The sequence below is a fragment of the Cyanistes caeruleus genome, chromosome 4 (genome assembly GCF_971803275.1).
Source record: "Cyanistes caeruleus chromosome 4, bCyaCae1.hap1.1, whole genome shotgun sequence".
Lineage (NCBI taxonomy): Eukaryota > Metazoa > Chordata > Aves > Passeriformes > Paridae > Cyanistes > Cyanistes caeruleus.
In genome coordinates, this window is record NC_141704.1 from 28750939 (window position 1) to 28764097 (window position 13159).

Below are 13159 nucleotides of genomic sequence, written 5' to 3' on the forward strand. Positions count from 1 at the left end.
ATTTTGTCTGTTATATCTGCAACATTTATGTTTAAAACTTGTATTTTTTTTTTTCCCCAGAGGGTCTTAACTAGACATTAACCATTTAAAACCTTACACTTGACACTTCATTTTTTTCAGACTGTCCAAAAGGAGGTATATATTTGATGAGGAAGATTATTTCACCGATTTAACTAGTGGCAAGAACTATCATGTGCATATGCCTTACTCACATGGATAAATCTGGAAGTCTCTCAAATTCCATATGATAGAGTAGAAACTACATCTGCAAAAGTTATTGCTATCTTAGTGGAGTAGAGCTGCAAAGAGCAGATCTCAGGTGGTAAATCCTTTCTGGGAATTCTGCCACAAAAACTTTGAGCAAGATCTTAATTTTATTTAAAATGTTCAGAGCGAAGCATCAAATATTCCACAGACAAGGAACAGAGAGAATAGCTGGGTTTCTGCAGATACAGCAAGTCAAATTCTTTCTCCTGTAAGTAATTACAATTCTAGTAATTACTAACTGTCGATCTTGATGGAGCTTTGCCTGTAAATACAAGAAGCAATATTTGCTCTGGGTGCTTTTCTACCTTTTTATTTTTTTAAAAAAACCCATTCTGTTTGGATGGTTAAAATATCATATGGATGCTTTCAAGTATCAGAAAAATACTATTTAAAATATCAGGCGACTGTACTGTCCATTATAGTATGATATTTCTGATTGGGATTATTTCAAAGGGAAAAGAATTTTTAATATCTCATGGAATCAGGCCCCTGTCGATTAATGAATCTAACACCTAATTAAATAAAACAGTCAATATTAATTCTGCTATATTTTTGACTTTATTCTCTCATCTACCCTTTCTAGCACCCAAGTGTAACAAGTAATTTCAGCTGGAACATATTTGTGTTCACATTTTACTCAGTTTCTGGTAAAGTCCACTATGAAATTTCATTTCATGATCATTTTTGGCCTGACAAAAAAAAAAAAAAAGATTGTTTTATTGATTATGTCTGTGTTCAGTAAAGGTAAGTTTAGAAACCACTTCCTATTGAATAAAGTCTAAAGACTTTTCTTACTACCCTATTTCCTGAAGATTCTAACAGATATTTGAACAATATTAGCAATTCCTATAAGTTTATACTATATAAAAGCTTCCTGGTACAAATGGAAGCTGTGTCACCCAAATTTCAGAAATTTTGTTTATAAAATGTCAATTAAATTCAAGCCAGTCTCACTGCCAGTGAGCTTCAAGATAAAGTCTAAACCAGATTTGCAGAGAAAACAGAAATTCTAGCAGAATCTACAAATGACCTAAGTAATTTCAGTGTGAGCAACAAAACACTGCCACCTAGGCAGCCAAAGGAAAAGCCAATTATCAGTCACTTAAATAAATGGACCACCCAATGTGAACATCTTCTGTTTGAGTAAGAGCCAATGAGTGGAGGAGATGTATTGACATATGTACATCATGATTACTTGATAAGTTCAAAATCAGAGTTCTTTCCAGTGCAGCCTCTTACAATGCACTTTAAATAAGAAAAACTCATCAATAAACGTGACCTTTCAACCAACCGAATCTTTCAATCCTAGAAACTTTAAAATCAATAGATTCCAAAGGATGGCTTCCTTTCAATCATAAAGCAACCAGAAAGTGGGTGCTATTTTCAGAATTGTTGCATTGCCAAGCTAGCTTTTATGGATGGTCCGGCACTTACTGATACATCTCTCATCCAGGTTGCTATTTTTGTTGCTCTTTCCCCACTGACATTGCTGATGCTCCCGGTGATATTGCTTTTGAAAGCCATTTCCTTTTCTGCTGATGCTACAGATTCTGCTGAGCTAATAAAATTGCTGTGGTCGCTGTTAATGGCCCTGAACGGCTCCTCCTCTCCCTATCCTAAGTACTTCTATTTTTATTCTGATTTGACACCCTCTAGGACCCTGTGAAAAAAAGAAAAAAACGGCATGTAGGTAAGTACCTCATGGCCCTTGTGACAACAAATGCCAGGGGGATGATTAGCGGGCGCTTTGCAGCTGTCCCTGAGCTCCAGTTTGTCCCGGAGCAGGGCCAGTTCCTCCAGCAGCAGAGAGGGGAAGAGCTGGGGCGGCAGAGCTTTCCCTCCTGCCAGCGGCCTGGCAGAGACACGGAGTCGGTGTCACAGGGACTGGGCTGGGTCCGAGCCCCGGGGGAGAAGCAGGAAAGCTCCTGAAGCCCCGGTGCCTGCGAAGCCGGCCCATCTCACCCACACGACCGGCTCAAGCTGCCGGGGGTCGGAGGAAAAGGGGAAGGAGCGAACTCCCTGCCCCGCCGCGGGCAGCGCCCCCCGCCCCGTGGGGCCTCCCCCTCCCCTCAGCCGCGAGCGCCGCCCGGCGCCGACCCCCGGGCGCGGCGGGCGGAGTGAGGGAGGCAGGGAGGGGCGGCGGAGCGGCGCCAGCGCTGTCCCGCCTCCTCCCGCCGAGCCCAGGCTCCCCCTCCGCCTCCATTTCCCGGCGTGCGGCGCGGGCGCGGGGCAGGAAGTCCCGTGCGCCTGAGTCAGGGGCGGCCGCTGCCGGGGTCGGTGGCGATGGCGCTGGAGACGCTGTCCCCGGACTGGGAGTTCGACCGCCTCGACGACGGCTCTCAGAGTGAGCGCCCGCGGAGGGCGGGCCGGGCGGGGCCGGGCCGGCGGCGTGCGGCGGGAGCCGCCTCGGAGCGGGGGGAGGCGGGGGCTGAGCGGACCCTGATCCCCCCGGACCGCCCCGCTGCATCCCCGCCGGCGACGGAAGGGAGGGAGGGAGGGAGGGAGGGAGGAGGAAGCAGTCAGCTCAGCGGGGGCTGAGCGCAGTCCCCCTCCCCGGGTCCCCCGCGGACCCTGCCCCGCGCCCCATCCCAGCCTGCTCCCCCTGCGGCCAGGCCTGCGGGGCTGGGCGGCCGTCGTGACCGCCTTTGCTCCCACCACCCTCTCCGTAGTTGTCGGGGTTGTTTTGGGGAGGGGGAGTGGTTTTTCCAGCCCTTTCATCCTTTGCTTCCTCGGGGGAGTCGCCCGCGGCGCCCCCCGTGCGGCGGGGAGGGCCAGGCTGCTTGTGCCACCCTCTCTTCCCTTGCACGAACCGGGCTTGTCGTGGGGACCGTGTTTCTTTCCTTCTCGGACATTCCTCGTGGCTCACAAATTTCTGCAGTGGCTTCCTTGGTTATCCGGAGAAGTCACATCAAGATACGCTGTGAACAGTTAGTTGTGCCCAGCTTTCATTGGTACAGGCTCGCTGTCACGGGAGGCGGGCGGTCACTTGCAGTATCACCTTTAAAATATAATCGAGTAAGATCTTGAGATGCTGAAGTCTCTCACGGTGGGCTCGTGTGTCTGTCAAATTCCACGTTTTACTCAGCCTGTGGAGGTGACCTAGTTTCTAAATAGGGAACTTATATGGTTGTCACACTGTAATACACACTGTAAATTGAACTGTGCCAAATTAATTGTACCAGGTGTTGCTGTGAAAATATGTCGCTCACGGACGAACTGTTTCACATGAAATGTTGTCCCAAGGGATGATACTGTTTATGCCATGTTCGTTTAGTCTGGACTTGAGTGGAAGTCCAGAGCAGAGCTTTTTATCAGTTCTCTAGTTATGGAAAGGAAAATGTAGCTTTTACTGAAAATGCTAGATCTCCGCTAGTTTGACCAGAACATAAAGTGCAAGTCCAAAAAATTTACATGACTTAATATGCCCCGTTATCACCATCTCGAGGGTGAAGAAACAGTCTGATCTTCCATTCAGAACAGCACACAATGTTCTAGAGAAAAGCCAAAGAAAAATCCTGTGACTTGAAAAGCATTTTTTGTTCTTGTTGTCTAGTTTCACTTTGTATCGCTAATATTTGGCAGTTACAACTTCCTCAACTGAGGGCATAAGACACTAAGCAAGTCTGGTTTGTTACCTATCTGTCCTAGATAGGTATGGCTAATCTTGCAAATCCTGCTGCCAGTGAGTGATATTGCAATTTTATGGAAGAAGTTTAGATTAAGTTGAGGGATCTGTGCTACTGAGTTGATCCCTTGCACTGTTCCAACTATAATGCTTTAGTTTTATCACCTGAGGAGAAACTAAATCAAATGTTATTGTAAACACATTATACCTTATGAAGTAGGCTGCTGCTTTGAAGAAAAGGATGATATCTGCTTTCTATGATTTCATTCTCTTTCTCTGTACTGGTCAGTTTATTTAGGAAAAATGTTCTGCATCTTAGAAAGCTTCCCTCATTTCCAAGTAATTTTTCATTTGTGCAGCTCTGCCCATCTCTGGCTGGCTAAGAGCTTCCACTCTTGTCTCACTAAGAAAGTGAGAAATTATTCCTGTCTCTTATTTTATAGATTATCAGTACAAGGTAGAAAATTGATGGCTATCAATAATTAAGTATTTGGAAGTATTTAATGAGTTGTAGTGTTGCTGAAATCCATAATTTGTGTGCCGGAAAGGTGACAGTCTGTGGATCTCTAGCAGAGTGCTTTTGTGAGGTTTTGTTTGAGAAATGCTCAGTGTTCTTGTTTCATAGGGAACTGATTTGAACAGCAGTGCCAATTTCCTACTCTTCTATGACTTTGAAGTTTTTTCTGTTCTTCCTAAAAAGCCTCAGTAACTGACAGCCTTTTTGTGCTTAGTTTGTCTTTTGAGTGAAGGGAGGAGATACTGACTGGGGAAGTACCAGAGCTTTCCTCTATAATGTCTCCCCTACTCCAGATTTTCTAGCAGTAAAGCACTGACATGGTAGCTGGTTAAAATCCGTTCAGCAGGGCTGTGCATCTATCAGTGTTTTACTGGTTTGCTGCAGCAGAGCTTACAGAAGATGCCCTAGGAAGAACCTGAAGGATGAGATGGATTTGATGGAGTAGAATAGTACGATGAGACAACTTAAAGGCTACACATCAGTGCCTGGAGTGCTGCTGCTGAAAAGTGTTTTGTTCACTTCTTCTCCTATGTGAAATTCAGTCTCCTGATCTTGACAATGCCTGTGCACTGTCTAAGCTTCAGGTACTGCTTGAATTCAATGGCATTAATGCCACTGATGTGGGAGAGTGTGCTGTGCTCCTTGGGTAGGCTTTGCAGTTGGTGTGCCTTTATGGTTGGCATTGCTTCTGCTTTCAAAGTTCTATCTTCAAATTAATTCAGGTCTTCACTGCAGTAATTTCTCCTTCTCAGTCTCAACCTCCCTGTACATAGTGCTTTTCATCTTTTCCTTATCAATTTGTCTTTATTCATTCCTCCCTTTCTGCTTGGTGCAGTTTCTCAGTCCGATATTTTCTTTCTGCAAAAAATGTTTCAATGGTAATTGATTCAGCAGTGCTGTCCCACTGAAGTAGCCATCAGCTACCATTTGGCTCAGTTGTTTGCAATGAGGAAGAGTAAGAGGTTGAATGTGCAGCATAAAAGAATATATTATTTTTAACTTTCTAGGCCAGTCTACTCGCTGAAATGTGAAAAGGGCACATACGAAGCTATGTGACAGCTGAATTCTTGTGTAAGAAAAGTTCAGTTGTTCAGCTGACCTTCATTCTCTAACTTTTTATAGATAATCCTATTTTCAACAAATAGCAGAAGATTGCAAGCTGTCATATTTGTTATCTAATTATGGGGAAGACACTTTAGTCTGCACATGAAATAGGATTCTACTTCCTGAGTGTAGAAGCCTTGGACTGTAATAATTTACTCTGTGGTTCAGATTGTGCAGCTAAGTCAGTAATTGTGTGTAATTTGGGGGAGGAATAGGGAGCATGTTAATATGGGAAATAAAAAAGGTCGGGATAGAGAGCATGAAATTTTTTTTGCATTGCTTGCCTTTAGATTTACTTTGCTGAATGAAACCACTGTTGCTGGTGTTTAACCAGCTGAATGTTAGCCTTTGAACCTGTCTGTCCCTTTAAACCTACTTGTCCCTGACACTAAGAGAGCTGTGCATTTCAATGCCCAGCAGAAGAAAAATTCTGCCTCTCTGAGAGGGGTGAATTTGAAAGTGGGAGGGAATGACTAAAAGCCATAAGCTTTCTGTGTAATGCTCAAATAACTCACTGAGAGGTACCAGGGAGAATGGAAAGAGGATTGCTGGAAATTCAACTGCTACTCAGGCTGAAATGATTAGCAATTGCCTCAAAGTTCTTATATAAATGAAACAGTACATATGTACTGTTTCAGCTGATGGGTAGGGTCACCTGCTGTGTTACAATTTCTACAGTAATTTCTTTGTTCAGCACCTTATGTGATTGTTAAGGTCTTACTTTAACAATACATGTACTTTTAAAATTTTTTTTCTGCATACTGCTTAGATGTTTAATACTCGTCAAGTAGTATTTGAATTTCTTTATAGGATATATTTTAAGATATAGGATTGTTATTAAACAAATAAGAACTTTATCTCATATCTGCATGGTATTAAAGAAAAATGCCACAGCAAAATGAAGAATACAGGACTAAAGCTAAATAGCAACAGATTAAATGTTTTTAAATACCATTTTTTGATGTTGTAATTTATTGAATTTTCCGTAAAACTGTACAAATGTTATCCATTCTCAGAAATTCACGCTGAAGTGCAGTTGAAGAATTATGGAAAATTTCTTGAGGAATATACATCTCAGCTGAAGAGAATTGAAGATGCTTTGGATGACTCTGTTGGAGATGTTTGGGACTTCAGTCTTGATCCCATTGCTTTAAAGGTCATCATATATTTAATATACATTGCAGCTGTTGCTTTCCCAGTTTGTCCTTTCCTTCAAAACCTCAGAAGTAAAAGCTTGATGCATTTGTGCTCTTATGATTTTGCCTTTTGTGTTTGAGAAACCTATCCAATACTACTTTAATTATCAAGTAATTAATAAATTGGTGCATATCATATGAGAAGAAGTTTCCATATTATTATTTTCTAGTCCTTTGGATGCTAGCAGAAGTTAAATGAATTTCTAATTCTTTATGTGTTGGGAAGGCTGGTTTCAGCAGACTTCTTCCCTGTGACTGTCAGTGTTTTCATCTGGGGGCTGGGATTCCAGGAGAGCTCACTAATAGTTGTAAAACTGCAGAGTAAACTGTGTGTGTATATATAGGTTGTATTTTGACCTAATGGCTTTACCACAGTATTGGCTTTTTTCTTGGCCACAAATTCCCTGTCCTCTGTGGAGCATTAACTTTTCCTCTTCAGTGAATTTGCAGACATAATTTAAAAATGCTTTTGTTGCCATATGAAACTTGTCTGTGCTGAAGATGCACTCTCAAGCAATCATCTGTCTGAATAATTTGAATAAATTATGTGTAGGGCCACCACAGCACTGCGTGTTTATGGACTAGTCAAAATCAGGCTGACTTAAGTACAAATTGTCAATGCCTGTGTTCAGATGTATTTTCTGCTTCCCGTTTCTGGCATTTGGGATTATTAATTCATGTTTTAGTTTTCCTGAGCAGTTTTTCTCCTACATATGCCATAATGACCATACTTTTGCTTTTCAAGTTTTTTAAGTGAACTGTTGTAAATGCTATGCAATATACCTGGTAATTTGCCTGTCTACCTAGAGTGAAAGCAAAGGAATTCCCATGTAAAGGTGAAAAGCAAAGGATTACAGCAGTGCAGGTTGCCAGTAATGTGCAATTGTGGCTCTCTTGTTACTGACCGTATTTGAGATTAAACTGGGGAGGAATGCTTGCCTAGTTGGTGTGCTGGTTTTGCATTTGGTTAAATGTATTTTTGACTCATGTTTTCTGAAGTTGAAATTATTTTTTTTTGTTTGATTGTTTTGTGATTTTTTGGTTTGCTCTTTATTTTAATTTTAGCTTCTGCCATATGAACAGTCTTCCCTACTGGAGCTCATAAAGACAGAAAACAAGGTAAGCACTTTATGCTTAAAGGAAGGAAAAAGTTACTCAACCTCAATCCAAGCCTATTCTAAATGTGACTTGTTTGTAATCTGTGTATTTTTTTTCCTCACTTTGAGTCTAGGTTCTAAACAAAGTTATAACTGTGTATGCTGCTCTTTGCTGTGAAATCAAGAAGTTAAAATATGAGGTAAATTCAGCTGACTTTTATTACTGAATATGAAAGGGTTTGCAGTTTGGCAAGCTGATACATAGATTTTATTTTTAACAATAAAGAAACAAGATATGTCTATATAATTTTTGTAGCTTGATTACATATATCCTATTTATTAAAAAACAAATTTCTGCTTTTGTTGTTAGGCAGAAACTAAATTTTATAATGGCCTCTTGTTTTATGGAGAAGGAGGTAAGTAGCTCCCTTTACTGTAAAAGTATGTAGTTTTGTATTATTGCTTCAGGTTATATTAAATGCTACAGTAACTGTAATTTTATTATCTGGATACACGCTTTCTCTGTGATGCACATCAAATAGAGAAGTTTGAGGTTATAGGGATATATGTTAGTGACTTGTAGCTGTCCTGACTTAGCTTAAGATGGTAAGGTTTATCTGTAAAGCCCTGCAGTAGGTATTCTTAGATTAATAGGAAATTTTGTTGCAGCCTTAATTATGTGGGGAGTGTGAGCTGCTGAGGTTGTATTAAATGTCTTACATATAACTTGTCTACTGTAGCAGCTATTTTGCAAGGTATGGAATTTGGAAATGTTTTTCATATGTAAACACATCCTAAACCAACTTATTTCCTTTTGGGACTAGATTTGACATTGGTTGTAGTAAAACAATAAATCTGTGATTTAATTGTAGTAAAACAATGAAACCATTAATAAATAACTTGACCAAAGTCCTCTTCACTTACGCAATTGGTATTTCAAGACAAGTTGGAGTGTGTTGATGTCACCTTCCAGTGCAGGTAACTCACACTCCATGTTTAGACTGTGGCATAAGATGGGCACAAGTAGTTGTAAATCAGTTCACAAATCATGAGACACTGCTTTAGGTGAAAGCTGATTTTTGTCTTGGAGTTAAACTGGTAACTCCTGAATGACTGGCCTTAAGCTTCCACCTTAAGGGATACTAGTGCGGGAATAGGCACAGATCTTGGTCATAAGAGATGTAAGAGAGTGTGACAGAAGTATCAGGGAATGTGAAATCTTTGAGCTTGGGACTGTTTAGCATTCTTTTAAATGCAATATAAGATAACTATTGTGGTTAAGGAGCATGGAAAAGTGGGGGATTTGTTTGCTTGTTATGTGGGAAGTTTTTTGGTGTGTGTGTCCGGGTTTTTTTCTTTTTTTTTCTTAGCAGACTTGCATGTCTTATCAGATATGGTTTTAAGTATTTTAAAATCATAGGCTGTCAAAATGATATTAGGAGATCCCTCAGAATTTTCCATGTCTCCAGTGTGTAAAAGAGTACAGCAGATTATTATACTAGTTCCAGCAGCACTTTGTTCCTGATGGCTGTTGTGCAAGGAATGCTTGGAAATGGCAGGAACTGAGAGGTCAGCTTTCTGAGGGTTAGATAGGAATGCAGAAATTATGTTCTCTATTTCCATATCCCTACTTGTAGCCTTTTCTTTGATAACAGCAAGCTTGCTGACTTTAAACAACTGGCAAACTTACTGCCTCAAGGATGGTTGAAATTTGTTTTAAACAAATACTATGCTGGCTTTTTCCATCTATGTAAAGAAATTTTTTTTCCCCATCTTTTCTTTGCAGTGGCTAGGACTAGTCTGGGAACTTCAGCTAGTTGGATAGGGGTTTTTTGGGGCATACATTAAGGAGATTAAAGGTCACATAGAATGTGTGAAGGTGAAGCAATGCAATGTTTAGCATCCTGTCCCAGTGCTCTGTGTTAGAGAGGTATGGAGGCTCCTTTAATCTCTGACAGCTGTAAAAGAATATATTTTTTGTAGCAAGAAGACTTGCATTTCTTGGGCAGGTAAACTTAAAATTTGAAGTGAGCTCTTCTTGCTCAGAGTGACCCAGGAGAAAAATCCTAAGTCCATAGTGTCTACCTGTTGTGACATTGAAAAGACAGTATTTTGTCATGTGATGTTCAAACTGCTCCAGATGACTGAAACAGTTTGGCATGGCTGATGTAATTATTATATTTCTGTGTCACACAGATAATGCTGTGAATCTATGGTGGTAAACCTGTTCTTTTGTGCAGAAGGATATGTAGGAAAAAGAAAATGAATTCATTCTGGTTAATCATGTAGTACATTCTTTCAGTAAAAAACATCTGGATATTTCTTGCAAGATAAATACCTAGTATTTTCATGCAAATTTCTTTAAAATGGAAGCATATGAAGTTACATAATACATATGCCTTTAAAGAATTATGGGGTTTATTCTTTTTTTTCAGATGAAGGAGACTTTTCCCAGCTTTGTATCTAATTTATAAACCATGTAATTTTTAATGAAAAAGAAACTCCAAAAATAAGTCCACCTTAGGAAAGCAAATTTAGGTTTTGAGACTCTATCAATGCACTTATAATAGTGCATTCTACTAGTATGACAAATAAATGACTTGGAGGGCAAGCTTCAATGTTAGTTTAACAATTACAGCACAGGCTTTAGAAAGTGTTGACAAATACTTCTCTTTTAAGCCACAGATTCCAGCATGGTGGAGGGAGATTGCCAAATACAGATGGGAAGATTTGTTTCTTTCTTGCAGGTAGAGTATGTTTTGATTGTTTGATGGCAATTAAAGCCTTAATTTTACTTGCAAAATGGATTTAACAGTCTGCCATATCCTGTTTGCTTTTTGCTGAGAGACATAGCAGTCATTTGATATGTTACTATGTTTTGCCTGCAGACCTGTCACAACCAGCTGACGTATCACACATTGTCTGGGGATCCTTTTATGCTTCTCTCTGGAAGTCTAATGAGAGAAGGAATTAGAATTTACTTTGAAAGATTTCAGTAGGAGAAGATAAATTGAGCTTGCTTTCATCTGATGTAAAGATAGTTGTTTTTATCAGTTTGGTTAGCAAGTTTTAGTGTTCATTGAACGTTGGAAATGGGTTAACTGTTTTATATGTTGGGTTTTTTTTAGCTGTAGAAGAAAGCAAAATCAAAGTATACCTGAAAAAAATTGCTCATGTCTCCTTCAAACATTTTTGGAAGAACACTTTTTTTTATACACTTTGGTTGTTCAAGATACTTTGCATGAAAACAGGATCTGTTTTTATTTTGAGGATTTCCTGTGCTCTTAGGTTTCAGGCTGTTGTGCAGTTTTTTTGCCCTTAATATAACTTAAGTGACTGTCCCATTCCCAAAAATGTTTCTGTTTTTATGCAATATTGCTTGTAATGAAGTAGCTGTGGTGAAATAGAGAATATAGTGGAAGCTTCCAGAATGTTTAAACAGATTCTGGTTTAACAAGAGTTAAAATTCCCGTTCTGATTCTGCAGCATGGCACTAATCATTTACTGTGTCATGACAAGACAAATGCTGTTAGGAAGTCATTTCTCAACTTCCTTTACCGTGCTGCCATGCAGTGCATTGTTAGGATCTCTCAGGTTTTCTTTCCCATTTTCCAAGCTGTCTGTCTTACCAACTGTGTAGGTTTCATCCTTCATTCTCTGTTTTGCTTATGAAGTTTGTTCTTTATCAGCAGTTGGATTCACCTAAATCCATTCAGTGTTCTAGATCCCTAGGTTAGGAAATTCCGTTCTGGTCAGTGTTGTAAGCATAATCCCAGGGGTGTTGTGAAAATGCGAAGTTGACATATGACAAAAAAAATATGACAGGTTGCTTTCATAGAGCTCATGGTTTATTGGCTGTTCTGGGCTTTCTGGATTAGCTAGATGCAGTAGCCTCAAATTTTCTAGGTCAAAAAGATTTTTAAAAACATTATCAAAATAGTGCTCTGAAATATTAGTTTAAAATTACAATCTTGTCTGTGTTATGTAGCTGCTAATATGCATGTGCTGTTGAATTGGAGTACTTGCCAGAAATTTTAAAATGGCAGCTGGTGCTGCCTCCCCATGAAACATGATCTCAGCTGTCTATTAATCCATTCCTCTAGAATCTGTTGGCTTATTTCAGCTGCATTTGTTAGAGCAGCACAAGTATAAGAAGTTATGTTTGTGAAACGTTACTTTAAACATTACAGTGAAAACTGGTGACTAATAGAAGGCAGAAGCCCAAATAAGATCTATTTTTGATGGAGAGGAAGACAGAATTCATCTATTAGCCAGTCTCCTGGCAGGCTGACTGTTCAGCTAGTGTGGGCTGTCTGTTATAAAGCCATCTGTGTGCAGACTGGCTAGACTCATCACACCCTTCCCTGATGGGATTTGTAAAGTAAATTAATGAGCAGATATTGCTGCGATTATGGGAAACTCAAATTAATTTGTCCTGTTGTTCAAGGAATACTGTGTTACAATCCATTATAGAAATTAAGATACTACTTTACATGGTCAGAGTTGACATGTTCATACTCATTTGTGTTACATAACCAAGCCTAAGTTCTGCCTTCATCAGGCAAACCTTTCAAAGACATTGTCTTTGTTTTATAGCAGTGTTCTGTGGCTTATAACTCTTACTGTAGGTGCAGGCTTCTGTGGTAATTTCTAATTTGAATTTGGCTATTACCAGCATCCAGAGAGACTCTTAAATCTAGTGGGGAAGAAGCACAGCCTCTGCTACCAGGGATATTATCCTTGAAAATACTTGGGCTCTGTTGTCAAGTCACTTCTTGCTGTCTTTGATAAATTGAACCAATAGTATAAATTGTCAGAGTTGTACTGGAAGCTTGTGTTTGGCAGTTTCTTAGCTTAGTCCTAGATGCTCTTTCAGAGCTGTTAGTAGGATGTTTTCCATCCTTCTGTAGATCTGTCCACTGACTTGGGTTAGGGATATAGCTGGAGCTTTGGCTGCATATTCTGTAGTTTATGTTCAGTGTTTTTGGTGTAATGGCAACTTGTGTATGAGGAGGATCTATACATTTATATGCATTATATTTTCTTGTATTTCAGGAGCTGTCTTGCTTTGTTACCCGATGTTATGAAGTGGTGGTGAATGTTGTGCATCAGCTGGCTGTTCTGTATACCAGCAACAAGTAATTATTCCCTAAAATGCTCTATTGTTATTATGTAGAGTTAGATGTATTTATTCTATTCTATCTATTCTGTTTTTCTATTTAAGGCATGGTCACTTTTTGAATATTGTTGTCTAGAGATAGAGTGTTTTTCCATGCAAATTAGGGCATCATAAATGGTTATGGAAATGGCTTTGTTCTATTTTCAGAAAAAATAGTGCTTGTATGCAATGAGA

General features: G+C 39.9%; 2 protein-coding genes across 14 annotated transcripts in view; one reads left to right on the forward strand and one right to left on the reverse strand.

Annotated features, from left to right (window-relative positions):
- Positions 1-2339, reverse strand: part of ALDH1L2 (aldehyde dehydrogenase 1 family member L2) — a 35548-nt gene extending 33209 nt beyond the window's left edge. Inside the window, exon 1 of the mRNA XM_086887186.1 lies at positions 1966-2339. The gene's annotated coding sequence lies outside the window, so the exon portion shown is untranslated. The remainder of the gene's footprint in view (positions 1-1965) is intronic.
- The window catches only part of WASHC4 (WASH complex subunit 4), a 54155-nt gene continuing 43334 nt past the window's right edge, over positions 2339-13159 (forward strand). For 6 of the 13 annotated variants that reach the window (XR_015286339.1, XM_086887176.1, XM_086887177.1 and 3 more), the window contains exons 1-7: positions 2339-2611; positions 6530-6669; positions 7775-7828; positions 7941-8006; positions 8177-8222; positions 10486-10553; positions 12862-12944. Coding sequence is in view for 12 of the 13 variants with exons in the window: in XM_086887176.1 (XP_086743302.1) it covers positions 2551-2611; positions 6530-6669; positions 7775-7828; positions 7941-8006; positions 8177-8222; positions 10486-10553; positions 12862-12944 (518 nt within the window). In the remaining variant the exon portion in view is untranslated. Of the gene's footprint in view, positions 2612-2697; positions 5481-6529; positions 6670-7774; positions 7829-7940; positions 8007-8176; positions 8223-10485; positions 10554-12861; positions 12945-13159 lie in introns of those variants that run through there. The other 7 variants (XM_086887181.1, XM_086887183.1, XM_086887184.1 and 4 more) reach the window with 4 other exon arrangements.